General features: G+C 43.7%; 2 protein-coding genes across 2 annotated transcripts in view; one reads left to right on the top strand and one right to left on the bottom strand.

Annotated features, from left to right (window-relative positions):
* The window catches only part of Dcaf13 (DDB1 and CUL4 associated factor 13), a 31,642-nt gene extending 29,341 nt beyond the window's left edge, over nt 1–2,301 (bottom strand). The window contains exon 1 of the mRNA XM_051159501.1: nt 2,114–2,301. Within this exon, the coding sequence (XP_051015458.1) occupies nt 2,114–2,183 (70 nt within the window). The 5' untranslated portion in view covers nt 2,184–2,301. The remainder of the gene's footprint in view (nt 1–2,113) is intronic.
* Nucleotides 2,302–2,575: 274 nt separating this feature from the next.
* Nucleotides 2,576–18,547, top strand: Slc25a32 (solute carrier family 25 member 32). The gene is made up of 7 exons (XM_051159500.1): nt 2,576–2,885; nt 9,217–9,367; nt 12,138–12,223; nt 13,882–14,042; nt 16,313–16,426; nt 16,700–16,845; nt 18,336–18,547. Exons 1-7 carry the CDS (start codon nt 2,732–2,734, stop codon nt 18,472–18,474), a joined length of 951 nt encoding a protein of 316 aa, XP_051015457.1. The 5' UTR covers nt 2,576–2,731; the 3' UTR covers nt 18,475–18,547.
* The last annotated feature ends 376 nt before the right edge of the window (nt 18,548–18,923 follow it).

Here is an 18,923-nt window from a genome sequence, read left to right as displayed (position 1 = left end):
AAACTACCTTGCACTTTCCTTCTATACAACACCCCTTCTATCTACACTTAATTTTCATCTAAATCTACCCAAATTTCACTCACCCCTTTAAAAATAGGCTCTCAACAGCTTCTAAATCGCAAGCATCATATCAGCCTCTATCTTCATTCATCTAGTCAAGGACAAAGGACTAACTCTAATGTAGCACCTGCCAGACATGATATGCACTGGGTACCACAGTGTAAAACTCATAAAACTACATGTATTTGTGTAAGGCTCTCTTATATATTAACCAGCCATATCAGAATTATCAAGGATATATATATATATTGTTTGCTTGGTTTTTTTTTGTTTTTCGAGACAGGGTTTCTCTGTGTAGCCTTGGCCATCCAGGACTCACTTTGTAGACCAGGCTGGCCTCGAACTCACAGCAATCCGCCTGCCTCTGCCTCCCGAGTGCTGGGATTAAAGGCGTGCACCACCACGCCCGGCATATCAAGGATATATTAAAAATAAAGGTTCACAGTACTTACCCCAATATTTAAACACTGCACAAAATTCACAAGGAAAGAACAGTAAATAAAAATAAAAAGTAGTCAGCCAGGCGTGATGGTACACGCCTTTAATCCCAGCATTGGGGGATGGGGGAGAGGCAGAGGCAGGCAGATCTCTGTGAGTTCAAGGCCAGCCTGGTCTACAAAGCAAGTCCAAGACAGCCAAAGCTACACAGAGGAGCCCTGTCTTAGAAAAATAAAAAATAAAAAGGTAACAAATGTGTTTCATATTTTATACTTTACAGCACTCCAACAATTCTATTTTTCCATTTTGATATGAATATTTCTATTATAAAATAAAAATAGGGAGATATTGGAGAAAAAAGATGTTAATAACAAAAATGGCTGTATCTTTTAGCAGGAGAGTCTGTGTCCAGGCCGTCACCCACTAATTCATTAATTCATTTATTCAGACACTTATGAAGTGGCTACTTATGTGAGTCACTGTCTAAACATGTAATCATGAGACAATGTGATAATCACTGACAGAAATCCAGTAATATGTACTGCAAACACAGAAGAGGGTTCTGGAATGCAGGGTCGTGGTTAAAGAAAAGCTTCCCGAGCCGGGCGTGGTGGCGCACACCTTTAATCCCAGCACTCGGGAGGCAGAGGCAGGTCGATCTCTGTGAGTTCGAGGCCAGCCTGGTCTACAGAGAAACCCTCCAACAACAACAACAATAGAAAACTTCCCATAGGTACAGCTCCAAGAGACAGCCTGAAATGCGCCCATGTTGGCAAGGGTAAAGTAAGTCACCTAGCAGCAAAGCCCTGATTGGGGAAAGTGGTGAAGAACTAACAAGGTTCAAATAATATCAAATCCAAGTGACAAATCGATTTTGCATTTAAGAAATATTATCTTGCTAAAAGCACCTTGGGAGCGGGGACCATATACCACATCTTAGTAATGCTCACACGCGCGCGCACACACACACACACACACACACACACACACACACACACAGATAACTTCTAGTTACCTCTCATTCACTCTAAAGACATGATACTTCTTTTCCGTGCCTCGGTTAGAATGGTCTGCTTATACAAGATCGGTCTCCTGTCATTTATGTTACCAAAAACGTATTCATAGAGGGTCAGCACGCTAACAGGAAACAGCGGTAAAGATAAATAAAACTCGCTAACTTCTCTCCTCAAACTCTCAAGAGTAGTTACGAGAAAACTGACTCCTTTAAATCTCTTCTCATATTTTTTTTTCCTTTCCTCACTCAGAGGCAGATAATCTGAAGTGGTAAAGTGTCCAAAGCGCGGCTAAGTTTTTAACAAGTCTTGAGTGCTTGACTCAATGAGTTTGGCTCAAACTCCACTTTCCAACCGCTAGAAACCTGAACGCAGCAGAGAAGAGCTGGCGGAAGTAGAAAACGGGAAGCACTTTTCCTAGACGTAACTACTCCACAACGAGATGAAAATTCTTACAAAGAACTTGAAGAGAAGTCGTCTGCAGCTCAGTTCCCTAACAGCCCAGTGTGGACCTAGCCTCCCAGGCGCTCGCCACTGCTCCAAAGCTCGCAGACCCAAGGAGTCCGGGAAGGCGCTCCTTCCTCGGAACCAGCTCGTCTCACCTCTTTGAATGTCCAGCTTGGTTTCGCGGATATAGTTGTCAGGGTTCCGGCTCAGCATTTTCACCTTCATCTTGGCGGCTCTGGGTCTCCGACTCCACGAGCCTTTTTGCCGGGTTCAGGTTAACCCGGCCTCCACGCAGACACACGCCTTCCGCCTTCCCGCAACCTTCTTCCTGTCACGTGGCTCCGCAGCGTAGCTGTCCGACGGCTCCTCTGGACTCCGCGGCGTTCCGTAGTCGGAGCCTGGAGGGGGCGGTCCTTCAGCTGTAGCTCGCGTCCGGTTCAGAGGGGAAGAGCGGGGAGGGGCCAAGCAAGCTAGGCGGGGCCAATCGGGCTAGAAGGAGCCAAGCGGGTTGGGCGGGGCCAAGCCTACTGGGCGGGGCCAAGTGGGCTGGGCGGGGCCAAGCGGGCTGGGAGGGGCCAAGCGTGCTCCGCACAACCGGTTCTCTGACCTGGTCTCTTTGCTCGGCTGCCCCGTCCCGGGCTCCACTCCCGGAGGTGGACTCGCGTCCCGCGGTTCCTGGCCCCCTGTCCGCGACTGTCGCCACGGTGGCGGCCACAACATCTCGCCCCACGTCGGCGGCGCTGGGCGCTGTAGTGTCGACGAGCCCCGAGCCCATGACAGGCCAGGGCCAGTCTGCGGCCGGGTCGGCGGCGTGGAGCGCGGTGTTCCGCCACGTCCGGTACGAGAACCTGGTGGCTGGTGTGAGCGGCGGGGTCTTGTCCAACCTGGCGCTGCACCCGCTGGATCTCGTGAAGATCCGCTTCGCTGGTAAGAGCCCGCCCACGCCCCGGGCGACAGCCCCGTCAAGGCACTAAAGACCCAATGGAGACACTGGTCTCCCGGCCTCAGTACTACAAGGAGGAGGGACTCCGAAGATAATACTGTGGGGTCCTACGTTACCTGGAGCTAGAATTTAGGAAGTGGGCCCAGGACTTCCCAGTGTCCCCTAAGGGCTGGGGAAAGTGAGTGAAGTTTGAGAGATAGGAGATTGTCATTTTTTGACCCTCATTCACTCCTGGGGGTAATTTGAAGTCTAAGGGCAGCCACGTGTTTGGCTGTGTAAAGGCAAACGAAAGTGCAAGTACTTGACCTGTAGCATTGAGCGGTAGGACTAAGTCTGGGATAAAAATATTCGTGAGGTTTCCTTTGCTTGAAGTATGTATATTATGCATTGTCCGGCGAAGGAAAGAGGAGCTTTTTTACACTCTAAATTACTGTGTTTAAGTGTGAATTAAGTATATGGAAATTAGCCAAGTTACGTTTCAGAGGTGATCTTTGGTAACTATATAGAAACCACTTTCTGTTATTTCAGTTATTACAACCTAAATTCTTTCTTGCAAATCAAATCTTTAGAATTGGCTTTAGTAGAGCATCTTAATTTTGTCCAATTTACTTGATGTATCTGTGTCCGAGCTAAGCAGTACCAACAGTTTCTGGCTGTGAGGGAACTTAAGAGTCTAATTAGCATAAGTTATATAAAAGAATTCTACACAACATAAAATCAAGAGCGAAGTAGAATAAGCCCAAATATAAAATAAGAGTACAAATAGACTATATAAAAAGAAAGTTGGGGCTTAGCACTCCCACGGGACCCTCAATGGGTTTCCAGCACCGTCTATAACTAGCTTCAGGGAAATCCAGCACCTCTGGCCTCTGCTAGCACCTGCGCTCACATGCACATATGCACATACCACATGGGGACACACATATGCATAATATGAAATAATAAATATTTTAAAAAGTAACGTAGCCGGCTTGTATATATCTGTAAAGGTTCCATGGCTATTCAAGTTCTCAACAGGATTAAAATTTTGGCAGCCAAAAGAGGAGACAAAAAGGCACTCTGTGGTGGGAAATAGCTGATATTTGTGGGGTGAGTCCTAGAAATGATACCAGAAAGACATAATCCCATGGAATTTGACATGCACCTGTAAATAACTGTTATCATAAAGTTACGGATATTGAAAAATAACTTTCATTGAGCATTTACTAGGAATTTATTATCCCTTTTATGCAGGTGGTGACGGTAGGAGTTGAGTTGCCCAAGTCACAAGATTGTAAATACCAATCTGAGATTTGAATTCAGCAGGTCCATTCTAAAACGGTCCAGCACTTAACCACTCCCCACAGCGCCTCTGCAAGTCCCTGCTAACAGGGCCTCGAACATGAGTAAAGAGTTTTTGGACTCCTTGAGATGTGAGTCTGTCTGTGTCTTGGTGTCCCTCGTACACAGCCTCCTCTAGGAGCAGAAGAGGGGGAGCTGGGGCTTTATTGAGGGATAGGGTGGGCGGGGGCGGGGTTTGCACAGTGCTGCCAAGCTGATCGGGCTCGAGGAAAGGGAATCCTTTGGGACCTGAGAGGATTCCTTTTCCTCAAGTGAGAAGAGTAATGGAATCTTGAAGGGCAGACAAGGCAGTTAGTGACAGACTAAGGCATTGAGATTGGATAGTAACCCCTAATTGCAGGCCTTCCCAGCACAGCGTGTGTGTGTGTGTGTGTGTGTGTGTGTGTGTGTGTGTGTGTCTTGGGAAAGCCGCAGTTTGAATTGTGATAGGAAGCAGACGTTTAGGAAGAGACAGTGGAAAGTTAACTTGCTTTCTTAGTTAAGGTTTCGGTCGCTGTGATAAAACACCACAACCAACAGCACCGTGAGGAGGAACGGTTTATTCCTGACAGCTTTATAGTCCTTCGTCCAGGAAAGTCGGGGCAGAAACTAAATGCAGAGCATGGAGGAGGAGCTGACACAGAGGCTGTGGAGGAGTGCTGCTTCCTGGCTTGCTCACCTGCGTGCTTGTACACCTGCGGGCTTGTACACCTGCGGGCTTGTACACCTGCGGTGGGGGTGAGATTGTGGGGTGGCATCTCCGCCCTCATACCATCCTTTTATCGTGAAAATGTCTACAGCCTTGCCTATAGGCCATCTGGATGAAGGCATTTTCTCAATTGAGGTTCCTCTTCCCAAATTACTCCAGAAGTTGACATAAACTATGGAGTTGACATAAAACTGACTAATACAGTCCTCAATAAGCATCAGTACTGAGGAAGTCCTAGATTTTTGTGCTTTCATATTAAGCGCACTTAACAAAATTACTGTGTAACAATGGGGAGGGAGTTAGTTCTGCCTGCAGGTGCCGTAAAGCCAAACAGTTCATTGACTCCCATGTAAAGCGGAGCTCCAGTGTCGACAGCTTTAAAAAGAATAGAAATGTTATGTGCGAAAGGTGAAGGAACTAGTTGAGCTCTGTGTGGGAAGGGAGGTGCCCATGGTGAGTTGGTCCTCAGGAAAATTACAGGATGCTGAATTTGGCCTGGCAGGGCGGTGGCAGTGTGCAGTGAAACGCCGAATGACAGTGTGGCCGGGACAGATGCTTTTGAGAGAGGTATGGCCACTGAAGGAGCTCGGTGATTGAGTGCTCGCCGAGGCACCTATAGGTCAGAAACTCAATACCTAGTATCACAAAAAAAGCAGAAACAAGCCATCCACACAAAGCACACGTGAAGGGGATTTGTTAACTAAGAGAAACAAGTTCTTCGGGTATGACCAAGGAAACGAGGGGTCAGTGAACCTAAGAGCCAGAGCATGAAGCAGTTTGTACCGAGAGTGGTAGCGCTGCATAGTTTTTAAAGCCAATATACTTGTTGGCATTCTGCAAAATGAATTTAAAATTCATGTCTTCTGTCTCGGCCCCTCCAATTGACCAACTTTTGCTTCAGTTCCTGTCTTCTGGTGTCTTTCAGTGTTACTACTGGTCACTACAGAGATGTGAGGTCACTGCTTTGATAAAATTCCTCAGGACACTGAGGCTAAACCTCACTATAACAACTTCTGTTTGACGTTAGGGAGACCCTCTTTCGGCTCTTCATCTCTATGCTCTCTTCTTTTCTCTGCTTGTCATTCTACTGAGGGCACCACAATTCCTTCCTTCCTTCCTTCCTTCCTTCCTTCCTTCCTTCCTTCCTTCCTTTGTGTGTGTGTGTGTGTGTGTGTGTGTGTGTGTGTGTGTGTGAGCACATTGTATCATGTATGTATGTAGTATGTGTGTAATGAAATTTTTACCTTAATAGTAGGGCAACTATTATATTTTTCTAATTAAGAGCGGAGGAAGCCATTTCCTTTCTCAAAGCAGATATGTGATTATTTTATACACAATTAAACACAAATTTGAGAAAGATAAAGCCTTGAGATCATAGCCAAACTTTTTTGTATTTTTCTCCCCAAGAACCTTCGTAGTTAGGTGAGGTGCAACAAAATACCACTACAAACAGTGTGGCTGAAACAACTCAAAGATTGCTTTCTCTTGGGGATTTGGGGACTGGAAGGGTCCCCAGGATCAGGGTGCTAGTCAGGCTGGTTTCTGGTGAGAACCCTCTTCTTGGCTTGCAAATAGCCTTTTAACCATAATTCCCTCCTCACAGGCCCTGCCTCCAGGTGTAGTCACGTTGAGAACTACAGCTTTACAAGAACTCAGGAGCTAATAACAGCCCTCCCCCCCCACACCACCACCACCCTTCCTTCCGAGCTAATATTCCTTCCTCCACCGCCCAACTCTTGTGCCACCCAAATCTCCAGTTTTCCTCCCCAAATTGCCAGGTGTGGTGCAGCCCCTTTTGTGTCTGCTGCTAACTTTTCCACCTCTAAACCGTTCCTGCCTCTGAAGACCTGAAGGCCTAGTCCTTCATACCCGCTGTTCTCACAGTTATTAGTAAGATTAACTTCTCCAAACAGTAAAGCAGGCATTGGTTTATAGCCGTGAAATCAGGGGTGGTTTGTTTTGCCTTTTGTCTCACAATTGCATTGCGAGCTTATTATTGAGAGAAAACTGGAAAGATGCCCAGAACAAAACAAACAACAAAAAAAATCTGTATGGAATGAGAGGCACAAAACCAAAGGGGCACATCAGAAACGCGTGCTACAAAATACTTCTCATAAGCAGATGCCCTGCTATTTGAAAGTTTCTATTTTGTGTGAACTTTACAAAATTTAGGATATAAATGATGATATATCCACTTTCCAAAGGAGGACGCTGAAGCTCAGAGAGGGTAAGACCATGTAATTAATAAAGAAAATGAGATATCCAACCCAGGCCTCTCACAAAGCCCAGTGCACTTTAATCTCATTTTGTAGTGTAATATTGACAGGTTAATGGTGAGCGAAACTGGCCATTCCACCTTTGCATGGCACTGGTAAACAGTCATGATCTGTCCTTGCTAGGCCCGTTCTATACAGCTGTAGGTGGGGACAGAGAACTGGGCATGCTTACATGTAAAAGACTGTACCTTGTGTGGGCGTTTTAGGAAGTACTTGTCACTATGTATTTTAAATTTACATGTATGCCCTTTAATCCGTATTACTTTCTTTCTAATAGCTATAGATAAAGAAGTAATAAAACTCCACACAAACTGTAAAGTCTATTCTTTAGAGAACTTTTTTACTAGTAAAAAGATGAGCAGACCAGACAGAGGGAACGGGGCGTACAAAAGAGGGTGGTGGGAGAGGAGGAGGAAATAGAAGCAGGATAATGGCCGAGTGATGGAGCACACCTGTATCCCAGCACTCAGGAGGAACAGCCAGGCGGATCTCTATGGGTTCGAGGCCAGCCTGGTCTCAGCCATGGCTTCATAGAGAAACCTCATCTCAAAAAGCAGTATGACACATACATATAAAAATATTTTGATGAAACCCATGTCTTACATGCTAAACCTAAAACATGAATTAAAAGATGTGCAACGCACATCAGAGAGTGAGTACACAAGCGATAGGATGGCTGTGAGGTGGACGACAGCCGCAGCTTCCAGCATCTTATTTGTGGGAGTGTAGTAGCAAGGAGAAATGCTTGTAAGCTCTAGAGTGGAGAAGGAAGGGATATGCAAACAAAGCTGGTATTCTATATTGTGAAATGTTATAATGCAGAACATGGTTTTGTAAGCTGGTGTCACATGCGTGATATGAAATGTCCCTGTTAGTGAGATACTGAACATTCTACTCCCAGCATTAAGTGACTTCTTGAAAACAATAAAGCAGTTATTGGCACTGCGTTGTTTCATGCCATCTTCCTACAGCCTGCCCACAGTCCCGTTAAGCATCCTTCATTCCCCTAAATTATCCTATTCCAAATGTAGTTTTCATTTCCTATAGAAGCAGAACAAAAACAAACGCCAGACTTAGCCAGACATAATAGCACTCTACACTTCAAAATACTACTGCTGCTTGGAAACAGATGGCAACATTTTTCTGAGATGTAGACAGGCCTAAGAGAGCTTTGTGTGGTAGAATGAAAAGATCAAAAGAACTTTTTTTTTTTTTTTTTTTGGTAAGATTGCTTAATAAAAAGGACGCGGGGTGGTAACTGGTCCCCAGGTGGCGTGAGCATGTCTGTGGATGGTAGTGCCACTTTAGTTGAGTTGTGGGACCCTAGAACAGGAACTGCTTGGGGAAGGATGGAGGAAACTAGCTCAATTCTAGAAAAGGGTGCTCAGGTGAAACCCTTTGGTACTGTTTGTTCTGACTGAGGTGTGTGTGCGCGTTGGCAGAGAACAGGCTGCCCTTCCTCCAGAACCCTTCCCTGCTGCCCTCAGAACCTGACAGAGGTGAAGCAGCTGGCTAGGTTTGGGTTTTGTTGTTTGAGTAGTGTTTTTATTTTATATATGTGAATGTTTTTGCCTAAACATATGTGTGTGTGAACACCCGTTGTATGTGTGGCACCGACAGAGTTCACATTGAGGGTGTCAGAGCCCCTGGAAGTGAAGTTACTGGTGGCTGTGAGCCACCACACCCAGGTCCTCTGCAAGAGCAAGCAATGTTACAAACCAAAACCCATTTCTCTAGCCACTGACTAATATCTTGAAACATTTGAGGTCATAATCAGTATCAGTATAATTGAGTATCAGTAACAAGCATACAAGTGTTTTGGGTTATATAAGGCCTACTTTCTGAAATGTTGGAGATTTTAGTCCGCTTTGGCTGAATACTTTGCTAAATTGACAGGTGTGCTAGTTAAGACAATTTCCTCTCCTGAGGTTTTTCTTGTGAGCTTCTGACTGCTGTGTATACGTGAGCCGTGAGCAGCTCCTCTTCTCACCTGTGTATTCCTCAATGCAGTGAGTGATGGGCTGGAAGTAAGACCAAAATATAATGGAATCTTACACTGCTTGACTACCATTTGGAAAGTTGATGGACTACGAGGACTTTATCAAGGAGTGACCCCGAATGTGTGGGGTGCAGGTTTATCCTGGGGACTCTACTTTTTCTTGTGAGTACATCTTTGGGATTTTACAGTATTAAAGGGGATCGTTGTTTTAATGATTTCTGCTTATAATCCTTTTTTACGTGGGTGACTGATGAGTCATTTAATCAAAAAAGAATTTATTTTATTTTTTATATTTGCGTTGGAAGGATTGGGAAGCAAAGGAGCTTGTTAGTTTTCTGTCTGCCAGCTCTTATCAGAGACCTTTGACCCAGAACAGAGTTGCTAACAGGATGAGATGGAGCACCACCCTTGCAGAAACTGTTGCCTTGAGATGGATTTAGGAGTGTTGTTCAGCTGGTCACTGTGGGCAGCAGGGTGCTGACACATTAAAGAGCTCTTTGTTTTAGTTAAAACCACCGCTAGCTCAGCATACTCACAGTGACACTGTACAACTTTTTCAGGAATTCTGAGGTGCTGTGACCATAGTAGCGGTCCTCTTGTGCACTCTTAACAGCCGAAAGAGGTTAGGAAAATGTGAATAAAGCAGTTGTTCACTAGTGTTTTGTAAGTATTACAGTAGGAACCTCAAACTGTTTTTTAAGATGAATCCCACAATTTCAGTCCTTAAATTCAGTCCTTTAAAAGACTATTTTCTTCATGTGTGAGAGATTGGTTCTAGAATATTCCCAAAGTAGAAAATGTCCTAAATACTGAAGTATCATAACATAGTTATATATTTATCCTCAGCGAGAACCCCACACTGTTTGAGACAGCTTAGAGAAGTGTACTTGGTGCATAATGCAGCTGGAAAGCAGGAGACACAGGCCTGGAGCAAGGTCCCTGCCAGGGAGACAGCGCTGACCTGATTCCTATAGTTTGAGATACTTACTGCTCACACCTCGCTCTTGCCTTCCCCTTCATCTTCATAGCTCATTACCTGTTAGCCAGCACCACTGTCTGGAATAGCTCCTCCTGCGTTCCTCTGGGAACCACTGCAAGCTCTTCAGAAGGCACAGTCACAAAGCATCATGGCACTGCGCTGCAGTGCAGGGGCATGTGCTGCGATGCTGTGAGCAACTTCTGGCATGGACACTTGTGTCCTAGTCACTGTCCTATTGCTGTGCAGAAACCAAGGCAACGCTTTAGGAAAGCATTTAATCTGTACAACTCAAATTTACAATGCCGTCTGTGTGTGTGTGTGTGTGTGTGTGTGTGTGTGTGTGTGTGTGTGTATGAATATATCCCCAAGAATATCTAAGGACAGGCTATGTGAATTATGTGACAAAAATTTCTTACAGTAGGACAGTTTGCTTCATGTTAAAATATTATGGGTAAAGTTGGAAAAGTTTATTCAACCAAAATCTTTGAAGAGGAAAGTAGAAGTTGGGGCCTGGTGACACACCTAATCCCAGAACTTGGTAGGTAGGTGCAGAAAGGTCTGGAATTCAAAGGCACCCTTTGCTCATGGTGAGTTTGAGGCCAGCCTGGGTCGTAGAAGACCTGTGTGGAAAGATTATTGGTATTTGATATTTAATATTGATTCATATAATTATTAAGGTGGCAGTTGTTTCTTGACCTGCTATTATACAAATAAAAGACACAGAAACTGTTCTTTTTTTTTTTTTTATTCACTTTGCATTCTGATGTAGGCCCATCCCTCCTCTCCTCCCAGTCCACTCTTCCTCCCTCTCTCCATTCTGTTAGAGTCTTAATAAGCCTTAATACACCTGCGGCTGGGCAACTAGTAACCCTCTAAACTATGTTGACTGTTCCTCAGCCAAGAGTCCCGTAACCATCCGCCCACGTTTCCTTATGGGGCTTTTCTCTCTATCAAGCAGAGCTCACTTCTCATCCCTACATTAAACAGCTAAACAACCTATCCGTCCAGCCCCAGCTGCTGTGGCCACAAGACACATACGTACACGTAATAAAAATTTTATTTACAAAACAAGTAACGAAAAGCAAACCTAGCCGGGCAGTGGTGGCACATGCCTTTCTTTAATCCCAGCACTCGGGAGGCAGAGGTAGGCGGATCTCTGGGAGTTCAAGGCCAGCCTGGTCTACAAAGCGAGTCCAGGACAGCCAAGGCTACACAGAGAAACCCTGTCTTGAAAAACCAAAAAAAAAAAAAAAAAACAACCAAAAAAATAAAAAAGCAAACCTAGTTTATCTTTCCTGCTCAGCAACATTTAGTGGCTGTTCTCTGCCAAACAAGACCCAAATCTGAACCCGCCACTCCGGTGGCTTTTATTCCTCAGCCTGCTGTCCACTCTCACACTCACTCTCCCGGTGTGTGTCTCTTTCCCTGATGAAACTGGACCTGTCTCAGTGCCTGGCCAGTGCTGCTCGTACACAGGGTTCTGCACTTGTTCTCTCCCCTCCCTCCCTCCCTCCCTCCCTCTACCCCTCCTGCCTAAGGGACACTGTTGCCTTTTATTTTGTTAGTGTATTAAAGGGGCCCACTGTCCGTTAGAAAGCTGAACGCTGTTCCTGAACGGGAGCTCCTCTGTGCCCCTTGTTTGACTTTGCCCTCTTTCCAGTGTTTACATTACCACAGTACCGTCTTCTCCCGGTTTTTGTGTGCTGCAGAAGGTGTTATTAGAACATTTTCATATATATTGCTCGGCATATTCATTTATGGGGAGGGTGCTTTAATCCCACTGTGAGACATTTCTGGCATATTATTCTTAAATGAGCCTTAATCTGTGGTTTCCTTGTGCATTGACTTTTACTTTGAAGACTATGCTTTAAAATGAACTGTTGCTTTATGACTCATGTTCAATTTAACCTTGTGTGTTTAATTAAATTAAACCTGCTTGTTTCATATTTTTAGTTACAATGCCATCAAGTCATATAAGACAGAGGGAAGAGCTGAGCAGTTAGAGCCAGTAGAATACCTCGTGTCTGCTGCTGAAGCTGGTAAGCAGTGTGGAACCGGAATTCCTGGGGAGGGGGCTTGAGTGAAAGGTCTCCATTTGAGACCTCCTATTGAGTGAAAGGTCGGCCGGCCGGTGAGCCTGTGACCTTTTGCCTCCGGGCTTGATTTTCATTTTCTTATTTTAAAACTCCCCCCCCCCTTCCCCTTTAAACAATAGAGGCTTAAATGTGCTCATGGAATCCTATGAAGTTGGGAGTCTCTGGGGCTGGCGAGGTGGCTCAGCACTTGAGAACACTGGCTGCTCCTCAGAGGACCCAGCTTGGACTCCCAGCACCCACATGGTGGCTCAGCCGTCTGTAACCCCAGGGCCAGGGCATCTGGCACCTTCTTCTGGCCTCTGAGGGCACCAGATACACGCATGGTGCACATACATACATGCAGGAGAAACACTCGGAAATGCAAAATAATTTTTGAAAAATTTATTCCAAGAGATGATTTGGATATAATGTTTTCCAATTATATAACTTAGGAACTGTATTCTCTTTCTCCTGTGTGTGTGCCACCAAGGGAAACTAATGAGACTATCGGTGTTCATAAAGCCTATTTGATCCCTTGTAGACCTGGTTTCTTCATGTTTACAGAGTATTCTTTTAAAGCAAGAACTGTCGTATTTTCAAATACTTAGCCACATGCAGAGACCCAAATCACAATAGAATTTGATATTTATTTACTTAAAAAAACTCCTCAGGAAGCTCAATAAATGTGAAATTTAACCAGATGTATTTTTGGTAGGGCAGGAGGTAGGTTTTGTTTTTCTTTGCTTTGGTTTTGTTTTTTTGTTTGTTTGTTTGTTTCATTTTGTTTTGGTAAAGATAGAATCACATGTAATATGCCGAGGCTAGCCTTGAAATGATCTTCCTGACCCCACCTACTGCTGCAGTGCACCACATATGTCACCAGATGACATTTGTAGCAAAATTATCACTACTCTAAAGATTATTAGACTGTTGGGGAGTGACTGCTTCTGAAAGGCTTTGAGGCAGAGTGTGATGGATCTGAGGTGACATATGTGTGCACATGCAAGCTTGAGGAACCACATTTCCAGTTCTTTCTTCTCCCCTGAATCACAGCCCCATGTTTTAAGATCGCACCTCTACCCAGGCTACCCTGTTTAGGAGTCTGGATAGCTTTGTTCTATCCTTACAAGGAAACTAATTCACATTTTATCTCAGAAGTTACCTCTCACTGACCACAGGAGAAACTTTTTGACTTGAGTTTCCTTTTGACTCTCGGGCAGTGCCTCAGAGACCACATCTCCCTGCCCCGGCTACAGCCTCCTAGTGTCCTATCCTCTAAGGACGCCTGTGCTCAGTTGATCGCAATATCATTGCCTCATTTTCCTAATCAAATTTAATGTCCTACTTATGCCCAATGGCATCAGTTGTTTTACTTTATTTTTGTTTTTAAGACAGCGATTCACTATGTAGCCTGAGCTGGCCGGATTAGCCTTCAGCTCACAGAGATCTGCCTGCCTCGGCCTCCTGCGTTCTGGGATTAAAAGTGTGCACACAACACCTGGCTGTACCCCAGTTCTTGATGACCTGAGCTTTCTATACGTGCACAGTGTGGAAATTTTTTTTGGTTATTTGGATTATGTGAAACTACCTTTTTGCTAATTCATCTTTAAATATGATTTTAGGAGCCATGACACTCTGCATTACAAACCCATTATGGGTAACGAAAACCCGCCTTATGTTGCAGTATGGAGGTGTTGTTAACCCTTCACAGAGACAGTACAAAGGAATGTTTGATGCACTTGTGAAAATATATAAACATGAAGGTGTGCGTGGACTGTACAAGGTAACAAACTAGCATGAACATGGAAGTAGTAATTAATACTTTGTTTTTGTGACAGAATCTTGCTATACAGCCCGGCTAGCCTTCAACTCTCAACCTTCGTGTCTAAGACTACAGAATACTGCAGTGATGCCTGCGTCACGTGTCACTGTCCCGGCTTCCGCTGTCTTGTCTGGACAGCAGCTCCTTTGTTCACTTCTAAAGGACCTGTATTTGGTTCTAAAAAGAAACCAAACTTAGGCAAGAAACAATTGAATGAAGCTGAAACCTTTATAATATTGAAATTGTACTTTATTGTGCTTCCTGATCACAGTAAGCTGTGTCTTCATGACTGGGAGAATGTCTAAAACTTTGTCAGCCGTGCAGTTAGACCTCCTGTTTCCTACTGTAGCCCATGGAAGTTGTCTCTGATGATATGTGCAGAAGAGACCACATGAGTCTTAATGCCATCTTATTTTTATTGACTCTAAATATAAAATGAATTTTAAAATAACAACCAAAAGAAAAAGTCAGCGCCTTCACTGCTAGGAATTGAGTGCAGTATATTTGAACTTTCTTCTTAGTGGCAGCAAGATCTGTTTCCGATTTTGCACCTTTTATCTCTTGCCCTAATTTCTTGTGGTGTGATTTTGTATCACTGTGGCCACAGTATGTGAGAGAAACAACTAGAGAAGGGAGACCTTCACAGCTTGCGGTTTCCCAGGTGTCAGTCTGTGGGGGCGGCCGGCAGAGCAGCTCCATGCTTAGGGAACAGGGCACATGCTGCTGCCCTGCTGGCTTTCTCCTTTCCCACCTGAACTCTCTCCAGGACCACAGCTTACAGGATGGTTGTGTGTGTACCACCCTCATGTGCACGCCGCAGGGTGTCTCCCCAGTCATGCTGATAGCAGAGATGCAATTGCCACAGTCCTTTTCTGTCTTTTTTGTTTATCCTCATTAAATATATATAATATATTATAAATAAATAGTTTCTATTTTATTTATATTTATATAATTATATATTATATAAAATTATATAATAAATGGTATATATTTATGCTATCATAAATATATAAATAATAAATATATTACTATGTTTACATTTATATATTTAATATATTTTAAATATTTTAATAAATTTACATGTTTTATATGTATACACACATGCACACAGATAGTGGTGTACACCTTTAATCTCAGCACTTGGAGAGGCAGAGGCAGGAGAATCTGTAAGTTCAAAGCCAACCTGATCTACCGAACAAGTTCCAGGACAGCCAAGGCTACACAGAAACCCTGTCTTAAGGAAGGGGTGGGAGTGGGAGCCTGGAGAGATGGCTCAGTGGTTAACAGCACTTTCAGAGCTCTTTCGAGGTTCTGAGGTAAATTCCTGTCAACCACATGGTGGCTCACAACCACCTATAATGTGATCTGATGCCCTCTTCTGACATGCAGGTGTACATGCAGATAGAGTACTCGTACATAAAAAAAAAAAAAAAAAGTAAATCTTAAAAAAGTTTTTTTACTTTGTTTTTCAAGAATTGTGTGATAGTTTAAAAATCACTAGCATATAAACTTAAGACTACTTACTTGTCTATAGGCAATTTTATTTGCACTTATATTATTCAATTCTGTAGTTCCTTTTGTGATTTGATACCCTGTTCTTTTAGAATACCTATGCATAATCCTTTGAAATATCATTAGCTTAATTTTCTTCACTAAATTTAACTTCCTATTCAAACTCCAACTCCTGTTAGTGTGGATCTTTTTATGTTCATATGTATACTATTTAAAGGAAAATAACCTATGGAAATCCAAACAGCTTACAGAGAAGGAGTACTATTTCATATGTGTGTGTATTAAATGCATGCCATATGTGAATATTAAATATATGCATTATAATTTATAATATATTAATATTGTAACTATATTTTGATATAATATATAATTATATAGTAATATTATTAATATATAAAATATATAATATGTAGACACATTTATATAAATATGTACTTAATATATTAACCATGACTTGTTAAGATATAGATTAAAATGTGATTCAGGTAAAACTTAGGTGAATTTACATCTTTCATTGAAAGCTATTTCATTTTGGTTTTTTTCCCCTTTGTTTTTGTTTTTGTTTTTGTTTTTGTTTTTTGCTACAGGATTTCTCAGTATAGCCTTGGCTGTCCTCAGACTCACAGCATTCCACCTGCCTCCGCCTCCCTGAGTGCTGGGAGTAAAGGCGTGCGCACGTGCATGGCTAATTCTGTACGTCTTTGTGTCGTCCCCTGTAGGGCTTTGTCCCTGGGCTGTTTGGAACATCGCACGGTGCCCTTCAATTTATGGCGTATGAGCTCCTAAAGCTGAAGTACAATGAGCACGTCAGCAGAGTGCCAGGCGCCCAGCTGGTAAGAGCAGTCTTCAACATGACGGCATTCGTTTCTGAGCGTGCTGAATAGGTAGACATTTTTAAAAAATCTGTTTTTTAGCAATATTGGTTTTTGACAATATTGCTGCTATAAAAACATTCTGTCACTAACAGCTAAATATTTTATGAGCTAATGGCACAAATATTAAATAGACCTTGTGTTAAAGAGGGAACAGTACTTTTCTATATATGTATTTATATTTTTAATGTAATTTTTGCTTTTAAAGAACTCCTGTTTACATTCTCATTTTAGAGCACAGCAGAATATATCGCTGTTGCAGCACTATCCAAAATATTTGCCGTAGCAGCAACGTACCCATATCAGGTTGTGAGAGCCCGCCTTCAGGATCAGCATGTGGCTTATGGCGGCGTCATGGATGTCATCATAAAGACGTGGAGGTGAGAGAGAGCACGGGACATCAGAAGCACTCTCATAATTACCTTGCACGCCTAGATTGTCCCCTCCATACTAGTTTTGTGGGCCTGGCCAGTCTGCTGTGGAAAAGATGGTGGGCGGGGGCGGGGTCTTGGCTGTCCTTACTTTCCTGTTTACTACATTTGTCACAGTAAACAACCTCTCTAACGCCTGATTTCTTCATTTGAAAAGTTAGGCTGTTTGGACTCACAGAGTTCTTATTTAAAAATTGTGAACTAGCCGGGCCGGGCGTGGTGGCACACGCCGTAATCCCAGCACTGTGGGAAATAAAGGCAGGCAGATGCTTGTGAGTTCGTGGCCAGTCTGGTCTACAAAGTGAGTCCAGGGTTGCCTAGGCTACACAGAGGAACCCTGTCTCGTGGGGGGGGGGGGTGATTTGAAACAAATAAGTGCTTTGAAAAGTTATCAGCGTAGAATTTAAGACTCAAAATATTTGATTGACATTGGATATAAGCAGTCAAAAGCCTAGGTAAATACATTGGGAAAGGCCCATATTTGCTAGTGCCCCACAACTTCTGTAAGATCTTGTCTCTGTGCGTAGACGAAGTCATACATGAGAATAATTAACTATTATAGGTAGACTTCCTTTGCATTTCTCTTTAATTCTAAAGGCCTGAAGAGACTGTTTAAATTTAGTTCTTTTTAGGAAATACTGTTTGAAGCAGAGGCTGTCTCTCACTCTGTTGCCTGCCTTTGGCACCCTTCCCTTTAACTGGGCGGCCTTGTCTATCGTCAGTAGAAGATGCACCTAGTCTTACTGCGGCTTGCTATGCCAAGGCTGCTTGATGTCCACGGGAGGCCTGCCCTTCTCTGAGGAGAAAGAGAGGAGAGCACAGAGGGAGGACTAAGGAGAGGAGGGAGGGGAGCTGTGGTCAGGGATATAAAGTAAAGAAATTAATTGATTATTTAAAAAATTATGTTTGCTAATCTGCATGTTAACTTACTAGGTTTTTAGTTGCTGTTTTCAGTACTAAGGAAATACAGTTTTGTTTTTAATGTCAGCTATATTAGTTTTTGTACCACTAATGCCAATTATGAGATAATGGACGCACTGGTTGCTAACAAGCATGCTTGTTTGAGACAGTCTTTGGAGTGTAGCTCTCAGCAGCATGGTACTTAGTGTCTAGTCCAGCCGACTTCAAAGACTTGTAGCAACCCTTCTGCCTCATGGCCCTCCGGAGTACCAGGACTATGGGCCTGAACCACCACACCTGGCTGCCTGAGAGATGGTCCAGTTAGGTCTGCTAAATCTCCAGCATCGTCATCCATGTAAATACACTGACTGCATCACTAACACAGTTCTCTGGCTCCTGAGGTACAGTCCTTCAGGACATTGCACACTGGCATTAAACCCACGTGTGAGTCGGGTAGCTTCAGCGTTTGTTCCAGGCTCTGTGCTAATGAGGTGCTGTCTCCTTAGGAAACTAAGTGTGTATCTGTTCCTCCTTTAAAGGAAAGAAGGCATCGGTGGATTTTACAAAGGAATTGCCCCCAATTTGATTAGAGTGACTCCAGCCTGCTGTATCACCTTCGTGGTTTATGAAAATGTCTCACACTTTTTACATGACCTTAGAAAAGAGAAAGTAAGCTAAAAGGAGAGTCCTGTAGAGCAGCTTGAAGCAGCAACAAACTCCTTTGTGTTCGAAGCACAGACTGAGAAGAGTACTACACAGCAACATCGCTCATCCTCAGCATCTGTCCGTTAGAAGTGAAGGACTGCTAAGTCATCTCCCTCTTTCCTGCCCTTCGCTTCTCCATGTGTGGAGCTCGGCTGCCTCTGCCTGGAGGGGATGCCGTCAGCATAGGGCTGACCCTGAGAGCCAGGGAGTCTACATGGTCTCCCATTTCACTGTTCAAGTAAAAGCTGATTTGCAGTATTTGTAAATAATTTGATGAATGTTCTTTTTTCTGAACTCTCTTGCCTGGATTGGCTTTAAAACTGACCCCTGTGCAATAGCAAGGAACTGGCTTCTTACAAGAAGGACTGTATTTTAAGGGTAAAGAAAACGTGGACAACATAGAAATAACGAGTTATCCAAAT

The sequence above is a fragment of the Acomys russatus genome, chromosome 17 (genome assembly GCF_903995435.1).
Source record: "Acomys russatus chromosome 17, mAcoRus1.1, whole genome shotgun sequence".
NCBI lineage: Eukaryota > Metazoa > Chordata > Mammalia > Rodentia > Muridae > Acomys > Acomys russatus.
The sequence above is the reverse complement of the archived record's forward strand: the minus strand, read 5'-3'. Positions and strand labels throughout refer to the sequence as shown.